The sequence below is a fragment of the Corapipo altera genome, unplaced genomic scaffold (assembly GCF_003945725.1).
Source record: "Corapipo altera isolate COAL_440 unplaced genomic scaffold, ASM394572v1 1, whole genome shotgun sequence".
NCBI classification, from domain to species: Eukaryota; Metazoa; Chordata; class Aves; order Passeriformes; family Pipridae; genus Corapipo; species Corapipo altera.
The window spans coordinates 43,007,655-43,025,732 of NW_020884873.1; the positions used below are offsets into that span (position 1 = coordinate 43,007,655).

The 18,078-nt window shown below is 40.6% G+C and overlaps 1 protein-coding gene across 2 annotated transcripts in view; it reads left to right on the forward strand.

Moving 5' to 3' along the window:
- Positions 1–4,751: 4,751 nt before the first annotated feature.
- Positions 4,752–18,078, forward strand: part of ST7 (suppression of tumorigenicity 7) — a 142,833-nt gene continuing 129,506 nt past the window's right edge. Inside the window, exon 1 of one of the 2 annotated variants that reach the window (XM_027660608.1) lies at positions 4,752–5,089. In XM_027660608.1, coding sequence (XP_027516409.1) covers positions 4,939–5,089 — 151 coding nt within the window. In that variant the 5' untranslated portion in view covers positions 4,752–4,938. Of the gene's footprint in view, positions 5,090–6,123; positions 6,147–18,078 lie in introns of those variants that run through there. The other variant, XM_027660624.1, reaches the window with a different exon arrangement.

Sequence of the window (18,078 nt, forward strand, 5' to 3'; positions counted from 1 at the left end):
GTCCAAGGCACGGATGTGGGGTGCTGAGCTCTTGTCCTTTTCCTCAACCTAAATGGGGGAGGGAGAAACCAGTGATGGTTGCTTCTGGGCTTTTCACCATCTGTCTCTGCCTCTCTATTTCTCCCCACAGCCTCCCGTGACATACAGAACATGTGTGGATGCAGATGCCAGATCCTGACTTCTGGAGAGCTCTTTTTTGACCAAGGGCCAACCTTGCAGCTCACATGATTTCTATGAACCCTAAGCATGTACCATCTTGTACAAATACTGATGTATGTTGCTCCACCACCTGATTTTTATAAAGAATCTTAATAAAATGCCTCAATAAATATATGTGTCCACTTCCTTCAAAAAAATACCTAATTGCTACCAGGAGATATTTCCGTGGATTAAAAAAAAATAAAATATCAATTTGCTTTAGCAAATGTGTGTGTTTGGGATGGGGCACTGTGCCATATTGATGCCTAAGTGTGCTGATGGTCAGGGTAGAATTTCCACCTCATTTTTAGGGAAAAAAAGTAATTTGCTAGGCAAAAAAGCAAAAGAAGAAAACAGGTTTGGATTTTTTGATGTTTCTTTTTGGGATTTGGTTGGAGCTTTTTCCTTTTTAAGAATTATTTTGAACACTACACAAAAATACTGAAACTCTGCTCCAAGTTGCACCAGCTATTTAGCAACACCTTCCTTTGCCCTGTCTTTGCACTGACATCTGATTCTTAACTGAGCCAGTTCTAACTTGGGTTTTATCACTTGTCTTGCAATTAGGGCAGTTTGTTGGTTGATTTTTTTTTTTTTTAGTAAAGATCTTAAAATGACTTTCAGGAAGTCTTTCCTCCCTCCCATGCAACGACCCAGTTTTCTGGCAGAGTCCCCATGGCCATGGACAACACTGTGGTAATATTGGAGACAATTCTTTAAAGCTTTTTGACAAGTGGTGCTCAAGGCATATTTGACTTTTCCTCAGTAGGAATGGTGGCATATTTTTAAATATTACTCTCTTCCTATAAGCTGAAGAATATTCCTGCAATACCATAATATCTCACTTTTAGAATGGGGAACAGAAACTTCAGCCTGGGCACACTGTTTAGAAGTCTGTAGTTGCAAACTTTTGAAATATCTTTCTTTTAATGACAATACATAGACTAAATTGTAAATTAAGCATGACCTTTTATTTCAGTGTTTCATAGCACATTTTCAGTTCTCTGGATTGTGACTTAGGATTGCGTGTACTTTGAAAACAGATTTCTAGTATGTGATTAAGCCATTTTATGCAGACTTTGGTATGTCTGAAAAGTGCTGGGTGCAGGATCCCATGAACTCTCCTCCAGAGCTTTCACTAACATTGGCATGCTACCACTAACCATTGCTGATTCCAGTTCAGACTGCCATCTCCAGTTCAGTGCTGATATTGTTTAATATGCAGCTGATATGTTTAATAGGTGCAGTATATGCATATGTATTTATATGTATGTAGATACACGTGTGGATATAGGGATGCATACATATGTATATTGTTGTTTAATATGTGTCTGGATTAAAAAGTGTTTGGCATAACACTGCTTAATGGAATTCAGTTGCTAATGAGGCATCAGCTGAAGGTCAGGGGGATATCTGGCATCTTTGCACCAAGCTGACAATGTTTCCCAGTGCTCACATATACATGGAACTCATGTTGGTCTTGTTTGTGCCCTTTCTGAATGTCCTCAACTAATGTGCCTGGCCATCTTTTGGCTTCCAAGACCTGAATGCAATCTTATTTTATAGCTGGGTTCCAAGGGGGTTGTACATTGTGGGCCTAGAAAAAGTCTCTCATTCTGACCTCTGAAATTATCAGACAGAAGATATTTTAAGGTTTATTAAAAAAAAAAAAAAGGACCCGAAACATTAAAAAACCCACATACAAATACTGTGTTGGCAAAAATTTCAAACTAGAATTTTGCACGTAGTGGTCCTATTTATTCTTTCTTACTTGCTGGGACCCAGGTTCAAGATAATTTATTTCTTCTGGAAAGAAACAATAACTTCACTCATGTTTAATAACGGTCATTGCTTCTGCTTCCTGATTTCATTTAGCAAAGTCATCAACAGTCATATGAGAAACTAGGAACACTGAACTCAGTTTATGGCAAACAAATTAGTGTTTGCACTTACAGGTATTATTTTGAGGTAGGAACTGAGGGCTTGTGTGGGGAAACTCTAAACAAGTGAGATAATTGAGTGGAAAACCTTAGCAGAAAGGTAAAAGACTATTTTCAAAATTATTTTTGTCCAAAGATCACTTCAGCTTTATTCTGTTATAGCTTGAGGCCACATGAGTGCCTGAAGCCAGATGACACTCAATAAAATTGTCTCTCTTCATAGTAGTGAACAGTTTGCTTCTGACTTGTGAAATGCATGTTTCAAGGCTTTATATTAATCATTGGCATTTCTTTCAAACAGAACTGAGAGAGGAGAGATAATTTGTGCTAAATAGACCATGAACTGTGAACTTGCCTTGTGTATCAGCTTAGGTGCTTCTTAATAGGAACAACAGAAATGTAATTTGTCATATGAGTGCACAATGCTAGTAATGAGTCAAGATATCCTAGTGCATAAATATTCTTCACCTCACACAAACATTTGGGGTTGGACAAACAGTTTTTATTTCTTGAGTTTTGGGGGGTTTTTCTTTTTTTTTCTTTTTTTTTCTTTTTTTTTGGTCATTGTTTTGGTTTGGGGTTTTTTTGTTGGTTGGGAGCCTGAAGAATTAGACTCTTTTGGCACTTGGTTTTTAAATACTTAATGCTCACTGTAAAAACATTGGAGATCCAGGAGTGAAATGCATAACATTACTGCAAACTATTAATAACTGCTGTAATTTCAGGGGAAGAAGAAACAGGTGTGCTTAGAAGAAAAAAGGCATAAAATTAATAACAGTGCTTTAAGTGGGCACAGTTTGTAGTGTTTTGATCTTCTAGTAATACCAGAGATATAAAGAAAGTAGAGCTGGAGGAACTAACACAATCTACTCCTATCTTTCAATAAAAGAAAATAGAATGAAAAGGAAAAGCTGTTTATAATAATAAACTTTTAAAAAGCTCCTCTATCTTTCACACATAAAAGGAATCAATTATAGTTAAAAAACTATTAAAAAATATAAGCAATATTCCGAAAATTAAAATACGTAGAAGAAAATTTCTAAAAGTGAAAAATTGCCTAGAGCTGAAAAATGGCCTAGAGCTTTCATCTTTTTACCAATACATACGAGAACATGAGATTAATATTTTTATTTATAAATAACTGCATGATTGAATAATGTTGAGGTTTTTTAGATGTGACAATGTATTAAGTATTTCTTGCCTTTATAATTTCAGCTTCCGGGGAAGCTGAAATATTTGACAAGTGGTTTTCTTCGGTGTGTAATTAAACTATAAATTACTTTTTTGTAGTTAATCTGTATACTCTAGTTTTGTGATTTCTTAGCAGGAAAAACTTCTGCCAGTGTTGCACCAATATTCTGATATGGAGACCATGGTCCCTATATCAGAAGATCCTGTCGCCATCAAATGCATTACACAGAGCCAGTATTCCCCATCCAACTTCAAGACCCATAGCAGTGTGGAAGAACAAGTTTCATGTCTTTGCTGCCATGAGAAGGTATCAATTTGTACAACAAGAGGTTTATTTTGCCTTTGGGTATTGTAAACATTCTGGAAAAGCTACAATGTTTTTCTTTGTGATCAGTTTTTCATTGGCAGACTAGAAAATCTCAGGATAGAGTGGCTAACTATCAGTTGGAGAAATTCTCTGGAGTTTTTGGGTTTTTTTGGTAATTCTTAATAAATAGCTCCTGTTTCTTGAGATGCTGGAGAGTGTTATCGCACTAGATCCAGACTGTGGAAACACAGGAGAGAGATCCAAACAAATTGCAATATGCAGTATGTATCTACTTAAATGTTTGTAAGCTGTGTAACATAAAAAAAAAAAAAAAAAAAGCAGGGATCAGCTGTGTTAACCAACCTCGGAATTTTTGTCACATTCTGCTGTCAAATCTTGTTTCATGAATAAATACCTCATTTATGGAAGAAGCAAAATGTATTTTTCAAAAGTACAGTTTTATGACTCGAAGTTTATGCTTTACTGACACTATTTTAATGACACGCATGTCTAGTGGGTGACATCCCTGCCTTTGGCAGGGGGGCTGGAACTAAATTATCTTTAAGGTCCTTTCCAACCCATTTATTGTGACATACAGTTATCTTCCAAGGAGGGAGTTTTACAGTTCAGGACTCTGCTGGGCACTGTACGCACACACGCACGCACAACTGTGCCTGTTACAGTATCCCAGCAAGACGCTCAGGCGAGTCAACTGCAAAAAAACATCCTACGTGAGCCCTTTTTAGGCTTAAAGTCCTGGAACACAGTGAAATTACCGCCTGAAATTCTTGTTCAAGATCGTAAAGATGTGGAAAAAGAAGCTGCACGGCCTTCCGCCCCCCCTCCCTTTATTCCCCCCGCCCGCCCCGCGCTGTCTCCGCCGGCTCTCGCTGTTTCCCCGCGTTTCATCATGCGGCAGGGCCGGGGTGCGAGCACAGGGGCCGAGCCGCGGGGCGCGGCCGAGCCCGGCTGGGGGCAGGTCCGGCGCCGCCACCGCAGCACGTCCCCACCCGCTCGGCCGGGGGGGAGCTCGCAGGAGTCCATTTTAGCGGGGCAGCCCCGGCCCAGGGCCGGCGGCGGGAAGGGCCGTCAGTCCCCCGCGGGGACCCGCAGCGCCCGGCGGGGCGGGGGAGAGCCGGCCCGGGGAGGGAGAGAGGCGTGAGCCATCCCACAAACACACGCTGAGAGCTTGTGGCAGCAGAGAGCAGCGTTTGGGTTGGATTCTCCCCCCACCCCCCTCCTCCGTCTCCTTTTTTTTTTTTCCCTTTTTTTCCTTTTTTTTTTCTTTTCTCTCCAAAAAACATGGCTGAAGCTGGGATGGGCTTTTTGGAACAGCTCAAGTCTTGCATCGTCTGGTCCTGGACTTATCTCTGGACGCTGTGGTTCTTCATCATGCTCTTCCTCGTCTACATCTTAAGGGTGCCGCTGAAGATCAATGACAATTTAACCACAGGTAGGCTGCGATCATGTGCCCGCCGCCCCTTCCCCTTCCCGCGGGGGGCGGCTCAGCCTGGGGACAGGGGAAGGGGCGCGGGCTGTCGGTGGGGGAGCGCCCGCCACTGCCCCCTCGGGTTTTCTAGTAGTGGCTTACGCTATTTATACTACGTACATTGTACCCAAGCATTTATTTTTTCAAACAGAGCTAAAACTTTTATTGTGTTTCTGATAAAAATTAGATCTTAGCTTTTTCTTCTGGATGATAATAAATAATAAGAGTGCAAGTTTACTGGGAGATTATCTCTGTTGCAATGGACTTTGGCTGTTTAGACTCGCTAAGGTGGTGTACCACTACTGTACTGAATCAGCAGTAACTTATGTAGTATTAGCTGGTCTGGATTGGGCTGTTATGTCTTTATCTTGATATTGCTCGTTTTTCCTACCTGCCTACTTTTTCATTTAACTTCCATCCCCCCATGCTGGAGAAGGCTATTTTTTTTTGAGGGGAGATGCGATGTAACCCATGTGGCATCCCTGCTGCTGGGAAGTTGAATGTTATCTGAGCGTTTTTCACCCACCTGGCCTGTTCTCATTTGATAAGCCTTTGGCAAATCCAGCATCAAAGAACAATTAAAAAAAAAAAAAAGAAAAGAAAATTCAGCATACTGCAATTTTCACTTTAAGTGTTGTAAGTTATAAACAACCGTTAAATACAGTTTGGGTCAGTTTTTCATAGTATGTCTTTGAACAATATCCTGTTTCTTTTGATATTGCCACACACTGTTTAGAACAGGATGTAACTCTTGTTGCTTGAGTCTTAATAATTTATGTAATGTGTATGTCCCAGGTAAACGTTGCAGGCAATGGTTGTCAAGCAAAAGTGTCAGAATGCTGTATCTCATCATTTTTGCTATTGAAAATGATTGGCATCCATCTGAGACCTAATCAACCCCCTCTGATTTCTTCCTGAATTTGAACAAACTAATTCTTGATGCACTTTCTCATTTGAAATGTTACTCCGGCTGTCTTCAGCTGAGTCATCTTGGAGTTTACTGAAATATCTCAAAATGCAAGTAAAATGGCAGTATGAAATCTTTGAGGAGGTTAAAAAGACTGAAAAAATTACCAGTAAGCCCCAAAGTGCCTGATGGAAATGAGTTACCAGGGGAGAACAATAGGCACAGTATGGTCTTTATGCATCATCTGTTCCTAAATAGGGTTTATTAAAAAAACAGCAGTGGCAATAACACGATGGTTTTTTGTTTTGTTTAGTTTTTCAAAGGTTTTTTGAACGTATTAAAAATTATTTGATTTATTGTGAATTCCTCCCCCCCCAGTTGATTACAATAAGTTATTATTGTCATTAGTTTAAGGCTGCTCATAAGGTAGCACAGCAGCTGGCTATGTGATATCAAATATATCTCAGTGATGTGAAAATAAATGTGTAAATGTTGCTATTAAAACTTCTGTGTGACATAAAGAAATAATGTGATAAAAACAATGACTGGGCATTTTCCCAGAACAAGCTGGATCTGGTGGTGAGTTGAGGTCAAACAAACTGGTTTTCGGTACCACCAGAGGCAGGCTTAGGCAGCCAGTGAGAAAAATGCAGTTCCACAGGTATGATTTGCACCTCTTGAAATAGTGATTTAGGAAGGTTTTAGATATTTAGAACAGACACCTTAAACCGAGCCCACAGTAGGCTGATGTGATATGAAAGACTAGTGTGGCATGTACAGGAGAGCACCTGCCTAAGGGACCTGGTTGCTTCCTACTGCTGTGTGATTTTGTTTTTCCATGTCTGATGTCAGTGTTCTTAAAAGGAAGTGGAAAGGCTAAAGAAGATAGGGGAAAAATGATTCAAAGGCTAGGAGGAGCATCAGAATAAAAGATTTTACTTGGGAGGTGACTAGATTACAGTAAGGAGGTATTGTTATGGGGGAGAAAGAAATGGCCTTTTAATCATGAAAAGAATGGTAAGAATTAATGACTGGAAACAGAGGGCAAACTCAATTTTGCAATAATCTGGTATTAATTTTTAGCAAAGTGTGAATCAGCTGCTAGAGGAACCTCTGGGTTTCCCATGTCTGCAAGTCTTCAAATCTGATGATGAAATAGGAGAGACTAGTGTTCATGCAGCCTTAAATTGTTGCTTGGCAAGGACAGGGCAGCAGGCTGTGCACCATCAGCAGTCAGAGTCGTTGCAGATGATTTCACCAAATAGGCCAGTGGTCACTTGTATCAGAAAGCTTTACTCAGATGAAGTGTTGGGCCTTTTTTCCCCTCTTTTGATGTCATACAGGTGTGCTCACCCTGAGCATTTGGTGGCTGTGGTAGTGCAAGTTGGTCATCCTGTCTGTTACTGTGGCTTTCCAGGCTTGAAAGTCCTCGTGGTTTGGACAAGCATAATTTCAGTATCCTCAGTGGAATATGTTGCTGTGATACAACCAAAGGGAAATCTAGTCTGTAATATAAAAATATTAATGCTAATCTAACTGTAGTGTTTCATAGGTGGGTTTTTTCTTTTTTTTTTAAGCTTGATGCCCTTTATGAATAGGAGAGTTTGAGCTGTTGTAACTGTACCAGACCATTAGCCAGGAAGCAAGAGAGGACACTTAATATACCAGGCTAAAATATTAATACAGAATAAGCAGTTGAGGAAGCGGATGTTTTAATCTTATTCCAAAATAATTAAACATGATTATTTTATATAACATGCTGTATTTTCCTCCTTGTTGGCACTTGCATGATATCTGAATGCCATACTAATCTGAACTAAGACACACCTCTTCTAAAAATGTGCAACCCAACTTGTTTTTCCTGACATAACAGTGTGGGTTTCTAGTCAAATCCTAAGAAGGAAAGAGTCCTAGAAGTTAAGCAGTTTCTGATTATTTTATTTATCCTTTCAAAGTGCAACAGAAAAACAGATTTAATGACCAGAGCATTAAATGCAACTGGCTTGTGACAAGGCAGCCAGGAAGAAACCTCTGGGTTGCTGAGGGTAGAGAAATCAGGAAAACTGATGTCCTAAAAGTGTGAAAAATAAGTATACAGGTATGAGCTGTGGGCTGGGTCTGACTCTGTCGGTGACTGTGGAGTATTATTACCTTCCTGAGGAACATCCCACTTCATCTGTGCTGGAGCAAGGCCCTGTGGTATTACCAGCTGAAACTCTAGTGATGAGAGGGTTAGAAACCTGTAGAATGAAAGAAAGCAAGTAACGTCTTGCAGGTCCCCAAGGTCAGCAAGCCCGGGATAACTGCGGCTGGAGGAGGAAGACCACATCACCTTGGTGAGGAACTGTTGGCTGTGACAAAGTTGTGTTCTGAGAAACAGCTGTATTTCTTTGTTATGATTTTTTTTTAATTATTATTATGACTGACTGAGAATAATGCCTGCTTAAGTAGTTACCTAGAATTTTAATTAATGTGGAATTTGTGACCACGTAATAGGCTTCTCTTAAAGCCCAGCACCTGAAACACTGCACATGGTGCTGCCACCTAAAAAGGGAAGAGGCTGGTGTGGAGCAGGGCTGGCATCACTGACCATTGCCAGGTCCCTACTCACCCCTGTGGTTTGGTGCATGCATGAGCAGGGGGGCAGAGTGGACATGTTCAAAGTCCTGTAAAATTAGGATAACAACACGTTCTCTTCTTCCAAGAGTCTCTCTGAAGACACGAAATGGAGAGGTTTTTCTAGACAGCCTGATGGTATGGTGATCTGGCCCACCTCAGATATGTTCACTGGTGTGCACATTGCACTGACTTTGGTAAGCAGAGCACTTAGGAAACTCCCATCTCACTGAACCCTTGCTTTATGAAACTATCTTGTATTAAACCGTGCAAGAAAACTGGGTGTGAATCCATAAGCAGAAATACTGGGGGAGATAAAGAGATGTAGCCTGCCTCTCCTGTTTGGGCTGTGCTGTCTTAGGGTGGTGGCTGCTGTCAGTGAAGCTCATCTCATCTCTATGGTCTTCCCTTTCTGGGCTTCCTGACCCTGCAGATCTATACTGGGCACTGGTGCAATGTGCCTCAATAAGTTGCAATGTGAGAAAAAAAAGTACCTTTTCATTCCCATGGTCTCAAATTCAAGTAGCAGCATGAAACATTTATCTATTATTAAAATTTAACTAATGGTCACTTTTTTCCGGCTGCTGATATTTGGCAATCTGAAGCTGCATGTGTGCAGAGCTGTGGTAATAAACTGCCCTTAGGGCAGAAGTATTTTTTGGGGACTGGGCGCCTGGGGGGTTGACAGCTGGTCAGGAGGTATTGTTCCCCTTCATAAATTTAAGCTTGGGAAGTTAATCATGAGGGTTGGAAAACATTAACCTGACAAAGGCCAGGGAGTTTCAAATGGATTAAAAAAGAGTGAAGAGATTCTTTCTTCTGAGAAGAACTGAAGGACAGTTAGTTTTAAGTTTGCAGACTTACAGGTAGTTGCTTGGCCCTTCTTCAAAGCCATCTGCCATCACTGTGATGGATTTCCCTGTAAGCATCTGCTGTGTGAGCTACAGACGTGAGTGTGGTGGTGGCTGTGAGTTGACAGAAAACCTGGAGCAAAACTCCTATGCCACCAAAGGAAATGGAAGAACTATTAGCTCCCTGCAAGTGCGGTGTAGATTTAGGTGGGGTTTTTTTAAGAACTTGGTTGTTGAAAGTAAAATTTCAAATGCATGACCATTTCTGTCAAGGTCAGCATTAATTCTGCATTTAGATTTCACAGAATAGGTTATAGATAGGTAGTTTACTCACAGACCAGAAATCACTCCCATTAATTTTTGCATTTCTTAGAATGTAAATAAAATATTTCCTAAATATTGATCTGATTTTCTGCTGCCTTAGTGGAGTTAAAGTAAACAGTGTTTTCTTTACTCTCTCTTCAGTTGAATCAGTTAAAGCACCGCGAAGCATTCATAGTGACTGTTGAGCCTCCAGACAGGGTTTGGATGTTAGAGGTTTCTTTGCTCTGTCATTTTGGGTTTTGGAAAAAAATTAGTTGCTACCTGGCTATAGCACATGTATTTTCATCATGGTACACTGGGAAATTCTCCTTTAAATTTTTTATGGAAAAAATTAACGATGGGCATGAAAGTAGCGTGTTATTTTTGACAAAAGTCTTTATAGATTAAACTGGGTGTTCTTGGGGGAAACCCCCTATCAAAACTTGTTTGATCAATTCCTGATGGATGCAGCTGTACAATGATACTTGTTTCTATGAATTCTGACATTTCTTCACCAGTTTGACTTTTTGATTGAGCTTAATTTTTCAGTCAGCATCAAATGCCAAAAATGGAATGAGATCTGTGGGAAATGCAAGGTTTTCAAAAACTGCTTCTTTAAGAAATTGACTTTATTACTGCAAAAGCTCTAGAAGATTTGCAGCCATTGTTTCAGGGGAAATATGTAAGCCAGAGCCTTCAAAATAATATTTGATAACATCTTGAGTGAGCTTACTGTAACACTGACCAATAGGCAACCATGGAGCTGTGCTGCCGGTTTCTAACTGAAGTCTAATGTCCTCTGTGCTGCTGAAAATCTGCGGAAATGCTGCTAAAACTGCATATATGCAGTAGGATTTTCCCAAAGCATCCAGTGACTGCCTGGATAAATTTAACCTGAAAGAACATAAGCCCCCCCTGTTGTTCACAGGGGTTATAGGTCCTAATTGTCTGAGGCTGCATAAATACCACCATTCTAAATTAAAGGAAAAACTTAAAATAGATATTTTTTGTGTGGTTATTTTGTAAACAGAGCAAATACAAAAATCTAGATCATAACTTTGCATTTGTGAAAGACAAAAGAAGTGCTAAGTGGTGTCAGTGCCTGAAGGACTGAAAAGAGAGAGGAAAACACATAATTCTGTGCCAAAGCTCTACATTAAGTGAAAAACAGAAGGACATGATGCATGCCTGAGAGCAGCACCTGGCAGGAATTGGGAAGATGATGTTGGATAAAACAGGGGTTTTGGAGGGAATGACATGTCTGTGTTTTAAAATGGATTCTCTGTGGAGAGTCTAGCAATAACACACTGCTAGCCTAAGGAAGCTCAAGCTGTTAATCTAATCACAGAGAAGCCACGGAAGCTACTTGACAGTAGCTAAAGAGGTGTAGGAGCTTTAATTTGGTTGACGAACATATAGTGAGCTTTCTAAATATTTGGAGTTAAAATGCCTGTTACAGCAGGCAGAATTGGGGCCCAAATCATCTGTGATCTGAAGAAGCAGCCTGGCTGCAGAACATGCTGCATGCAGTGCCCTCACTTTAATAGAGAGGTGGTTGCTTACGCTGCAAACTATATTGTAGGAAGAAAATAGCAGGTACTAAAGTAACCTTTAATTATAGGGGAGACTAATCTTAAAAAAGGGGCGGCAGCAAATTGAACCCAGAGGAATGCACATGCTAAGTTTTTTTTAGAGGAGAGTTTTGAAGATGTGGTTTTGGACACAACTGCAATGGCAAGGGCTTTGGCTCTTGTGGTATTAAAACTGTCAGTGTGATGAGGATTGCCAGGCTTGACAGTGGGAGAACTGGGAGTGAAATCTAATGGCTCATGATAAACAGGAGAGCTGACTAGTTAAAACACTATCATGTTGAGGTTTAGAAAACCCCACACTCAAGTTGGAAATGCTTGCTGATGGTGTGCAGGTGTGTTGTGCAAGCACAGAGGCTCCAATAGACCCCAGATGTGCCAGGACTCCTGTGCACGTGCCAGAGAGCAATCCTCGCCGAGTCCAAGGTTTCTGTGTGTCATTCAGTCAGCTGACAAGCTCTGTGCTTGAGGGAGAGTTATTTGTCTTCTTGGCAACTGATAAAGCAAATAAAACCACTTAAGTGGTGACTTAGGTTGGCCAGTTTCTTTTGGACTAAAATCTGCAGAAATGAACACTACTGTCAGAAGTTGACGAAGGTGCAGTCTTTTGTGCAGCAGTCACAACAAGTCAGGATTCAGGTTTTTTATAATAAGGCTAGTTGTTTAAGAAGATATTTTATACTTAGCAAAATAAGGCCCTGCTCCACATACCCGTTAGTATGTTGAATACAACTGAGAATTCTGTTGAACTGTAAAAGGAGAACTAAGCCATAGGGAAACTAGACCCTTATCCTTCAAATGTTCAACAGTTTGGTTTGTTTTGCAAGCAGAGGTCCAGGGCTTTACTGCACACATCCAAGGCTTTGCTGCACAGGTAGTTAATAAGCATGAATTTTCAATGACTTGGGCCTAAGTAATATACTAAAGTAGTGCAGGAAGCCTGTAGCAATACTGGGGATAGAATCCCCACTTGCTTCAGTCCAAAAGCAGTTTTTCCTTTTGTGATTTGATGGTCACATCTAAATTTTGCCTTTTTTTACCGGAGCTACTTCAGGAACATACTTAGGGCATTTGTCAAAGAATTGAGGATAACACCAAACCTGGTCCTGTGGCTGGACTGCGAGATGCTTGTGGGGATGTTACTATTAAAGGGGATGTCTGAAGGCCCCTTCCACCTGTTTTTAAATTAGCTTTTTGTGGCACTGGAGGCATCTATTGAAAGATTGTGTTATAAACTCCAGCTTGTCCTCATGTCTGTGAAGTGACATGTGGACCAGTGATGCTGTCTAAATACAAATGAGTGAAAGTTGCTTTGTAAAATCCCAGCACAGGCTAATTGGATTTTTTGTGTGGCTTAGTCAGGCACTGCAGAAGGGCAATCAGTTTTAACACCGAGAACACTAAGCTTAAGTAACGTTAATGCATTTAAAGACAAGAGTTAATGTCACGCTTTCAGCAGACAGAACAAACAAGTTGTTACTGTTAAGCCTGAGGAGAAGGCCTAAATTCAAAGTCCAAATCAAACCTCGTCAGCTGCTGAGAGAAGACAAAGATTTATTATTGTGAAGTATAAACTGGAGATTTGTCACTGTGGTAGACTCAATGCTTAAGTTATTAAGTACACTTAAATATACCGATTAGAAGGATGAAAGTTAGAGGGCAAAAATGAAATGCAATCATCATTAAGATTCCTGTACTGCACAGTGTGCCAGCTGCAACCATGAGATTTAATTTCCAGCTCACTTTCTAGAAATAAACTTGGCTTATTAAATGTCAGGCCTGGTAGGCTGATATGCAGGGTCTTGTGCTCAGTGGCAAGACACTCAGAGATCAGATTTAAAGTACAAGAAATGTTATCATCATCGTTGTCTTATTTCATAACACTGCCATTTATTTCTCAAGAAAATAAGCCTGTAAGCTGAAAGCGTCATAGATGTTGAACTTCACATAACTGAAGGTTTTCATGACACATCCTGCATGGTTTATGCTGAGGACTGAAAATTTTTTACAGCGTGGCTTGGTCTGAAGCAAGGTTATATGATCCACTAGTAGACTTAATCTTCCATGTGAAATTTCTCTTGCTATTTTTAATTCTGGAATGAACTTGACAGCAGTGTACCCAGCTGTATGTTTTACACAAGGCTCAGCTTAGAGTCCCAGGCTAGTCACTTCGTCAGTTTTCAGAGAGAAGGTTAAACTAGACCCCATCAGGAGAAGGCTTGCAACTGGCCTACCATACCCTGTGCAGGGGACAAGGGGACAGAGAGTCCTTGGGTGAAACTCAAGGCACTTCTTGAGCAGAAGCTGACTTTGTGCAGCAGCAGTATGCTGCAGCTGAGCTGATGAATTCTCCTCCCTGTGGAGAGAAGAAGCTGAGGAAGTCTTGTGCAGGGCTGCACTGATGCACAACTACTGCTGAAGTGTCTTCTCAATTGTGTTTGACTTTACGGATTTATCTGCCTGCTCAGAGTAGGCTCCTGTATTGTGCTGCGTTGTTATGAAAGTGCCTTCTGGTCCCTGTGTTCGTCTGTCCAGCTCATTGGGTCAGGACACAGAAGGGTTGACACAAGCACAACAGACTCCGTAGTAGTAAATATTGTCCTACATATTCCCAGAAATCCTTGTCAGGAGTCTGTGATTTAAAAGTGCTGATCACAGCTGTGCTAGTAGCCACCCCAACAACCACATAGTCTTGTGGGGAGCATGAGTCTCAAGGAGCTCTCGTTAGCTCCGGGATTTCCGAAGGTGGACTTCCCCAGGACTTCCCCAGACCTGGCCACAGAGGTGTGGCCTCTGTTACACTTTGAGGGCATCTTGTCAGTGGTCCTGAGGAAGCTGTTTTCATGCTTGATGTCCTCCTGTGAGGAGTATGTAGGGACTGTGTTCTCTGACACTAGAGAGGCGTACAGGCTTCTCTGGGTCCCTAACTCCAGTCCCGAGTCTTATTTTACATTATCTTCCCATAAACTGCTGCGCTGAAAGACTTTGTCCAGAACCTGATAACTCTGGTCGATAGAAACTATGCTCTCATTCCAGCTTAGATGTGTTTGTGGCTGGCTTGCATACATTTGTGCTCAGGACAGCTCTCTTCTTTACCTTTGTAAACAGCACTGCTGCTGTGAGGACTGGTTCCTAATGCACTTGTGGGATTTTTCCTTCTTGTCCTTCCCTTATGAGATTGAGTCAGTTGGGCTGTCTTAGCTGCTCTCCTAAAATGGCTGGATGGCCTTGATTCTGCTGGTAATACTCCTTCAGTTTTCTGTCCGTATCATAGTTGAGTAACCAGTGTTGTACATCCTACGACAAGGTAAGGCTTCTTTAACTGCCTCATACAGTGAAATTAGTCCTTCTTGTCTTCCACTGGAAATATTTCTCCTTGCAGGTCCCTTGCCTTTTGCTCCATTAACTTTGATATGGCATCTCTGGCAGCTCATACCAGGAGCCTTCTGCACCTCCTGGTTTTGGTAATAGAAGTACTCAGTTGGCAGATCTGTGAGCTGTCCTCACAGTCCAGCACTCCAAGATGAGTGGTCTCTCTTCCCCACGTCCCCTATTTTAACTATCTTTCTCTGGCACTCTCAGTACTTCACTGAAATCCAGACAGTTTAGAGCTACTCATTTTTCTTGGTAAGACAACTGAATACTTTTAATAAAGAAGCACATCTGGTTGGTCTGGCATGATTTATTTATTTTGCATTTTATCCTATTTTTCAGGTACCTCCTTTGCTTCATTTATTGTTATCTTTAAAATACTGAAGTTTCACATATTACTGCCTCGTCATAAGACAGTAGCTTGGGTCTACATATTAAGTAGAGAAATATGAAGTATTCTGGCATAATTTGGGGAGTTTCATCTGTTTATTAAAACTGTCTTGGTACTGGGCTTACTTTTTCAAATGCCATTTCTTTCAGTGAGATGATTTCTGTATATTCTCTTAATCTTACACTCAGCCGTATCTTGGACATGTTAAGTCCTTTGAATTATATCTGTTTCTCCTGTCACAGTATCTCTTTCCTTGACCTTTTATTATTTTTTTCTCCACATTCAGCAGTTTTGTTCCCATTCAAAAATGAAATAAATATTCACTTTGGTTTGGGGACTGCTCTATCCTCTTTCTTACCTTGCTGTCTCCTTATTTATTTTGTTGAAATAGTCTTATTGGTTTGTTGGATTTATTTTTATGTATATTAACTGTTTTTATACAGCTCAAAATATAACTTAGTTTGACTTTTTGCAGATACAATTTTATTTCTGTGCCTTTTGTCCTCACCAAAGCAGAGGGGAATCTTTGAACATCCCAAGTCTTGTGGGTGTTACTTGTACAGGGCTGATGCTGCTTTATTTTAAAGCCTTAGTGATAAATTGGTGTCTGTGAGGTAGAAATGCAATTTAGCTTTCTATGATTATTTTGAGAAAGTCTGCATTGCAGACTTGAAACAGTTGGCAAAGCTCCTACTCACTCTAAGGTAACGACTCTGTTGCCCTGAGAGTTTTTTGACATTGGTCCTGATAGAAGAGGGTATGTGGTGTGAATGACTCTCATACACCCCCCAGCAATCTGAAATAAGTCTGCACATTTGCTGCCTTCCTGGATTTGGAACATGATAGATATCAAGAAACTGAGAACTGATAGCAGTGCAGGTAAGAAAGCATTAAATAAAGGTATTTAGTGTTTAAAAAAGTTGACTTGTCTAAACCTAATCTACAGAGTTTCTCAGCTGCTTTTATGTTTAAAGCATTTTAATCAGGTGTCTTCCCACATGTTTTTCAGTTCTTGGAGTTGCACTATAAATTTTCAGTTTTACAAAGTATCATAAGCTTCCTGACAGTATGAAAAATTTTACACAATATAAGCCAAACCCACTAATTAATAAATCCCTCAGCTGAAAATTTTGCTTCAAATACTATTCTACTGTCTTTTAAAAGTCAGATCTAAAAATCCCGATTTTTCTGCAGGCCACATTCAAACTGACAATGACTGATTATGGAACAATATCCTTATTGGGCGATTGGTTTTACTGAGGTTTCAGAATAATATATACAGTAATGTATAAAATAGATGTTATATAATGTATGCAAAATGTATTGTTATCTGTTCTATATAATATAGAGTAGTAATATATATGTAATAAAATACAATGCTGCCCCCCTCGTGTTTGAGGCTACAGCTCTATCAGTTGGGGTGTAGAGTCAGTGATGTGCAGGACTAATCAGCATCATTTGCTAATTTCCTTAGGTGAGCTGGTAATACAGGCTTGAAGTAAATACCCTACAATATCTTCCTTAAAAATCCATTCTTCCCTAGCTGTGATGGAGTTCCTGTTGCCGGATGGCAGCAGCGTGTGGGTTTGTGTGCTGCCACGCTCTTCATTTGCTGCGGGACTGTGATGGACCATGTTTGTCTGTTGATGTAGGTGAGACCAGCCACCCCTTGGTCATTGTAAGGTGGCTCAGTAGCTGTAAATGCTGACCCAGCTTGGTTCATTGGGCCAACCGAGGGAGGGCAGCTGCCACCCTGGGAATCACTGAAGATCTCTCTCAGCTCTTCCACTCTGAGTAATGACCCCTTTGCATCTTGGCAGTGGACCCTTAGTGCTGGAATTTGTGGTTTAGCCCAGGGTGAACACTGGAGACTTTCTTAGTTTAAAAAAAACAATCAGCAATCCCCAAACCAGCCACAGAGAGCCCACGGAGTGCTGCTCTGGTCACAAGCTCCCTGGCATACACAGCCCTCTGTACATTGCCACCGTCCTCTTTCCAGTGCATGTGTGATCCTTCTGCATGGGCACAAAAATCAATAATAAACAGTAAATGAATAACGAGAGGCCTGCCAACCAAAATCTCTTGTTTAACTTCATGTTTCTTTTCCTTTACTAATCTAATGTAAGAGAAGCATTTAAGGGGGAAAGATACTGGGAACGATGACATTTTATGAAGCCTTTGTTTCAGAAGCAAGGAGGCCAATGGTGTCCGTGGGGGCCAATGTTCCCTCACAAGCACAGTCTGTGGCTGTGGGGTCCTGGGCTCAGCCCCTCAAAAACTCTCTGCCTGTGTAAGAGTCAAAACCCCATGGCATTGCTGGAGTAGGTCTCTGGTGCAGGGTCAGCTCTGCAGGTCTCAGTATGTGTTTTTATTTGTATACAGAAGGCAGATTTCACTTGCTCTTGGTCTTTAGGGCAAAAATAAATTTGTATTAAAAGTATGTTTTCTGTTCAAATTTGTAACATTAGTTTGGGATATGTATTTTGAACATGCAGACTGGAATTCTATTTACAGGGCAATGTTTTCAGAAGCAGCTGGGGTATTTCATCACCTAGATGCTTCAGTCAGCCATTAATTTACTTATTAACCTGTACTTATTTATATACTCTTTATAATAAGCGTAGTAATAAATGAAAAATGCTTTTCTAACTGAAAGAAAAGCATTAAATTTTGGATATACAGTATATTATGTGCATCTGGGATGGCACAGTATTCTTTTACTCGTATGCTAGTGTAATTCTGTACACTGTACTTATTGCTTTTGCAGGAAGTTATGCTATCAGTTTGGAATAAAAGTTAATATTAATGAGAGATGTGAGAACACCATAAAATAATAATAAACGAAAAATGCATACCAGTTTAAACAAATCTGGTTACAGTGTTTGCTTTCTGTGAATGCTGTAGTTCAGCAAGATGAACATTGA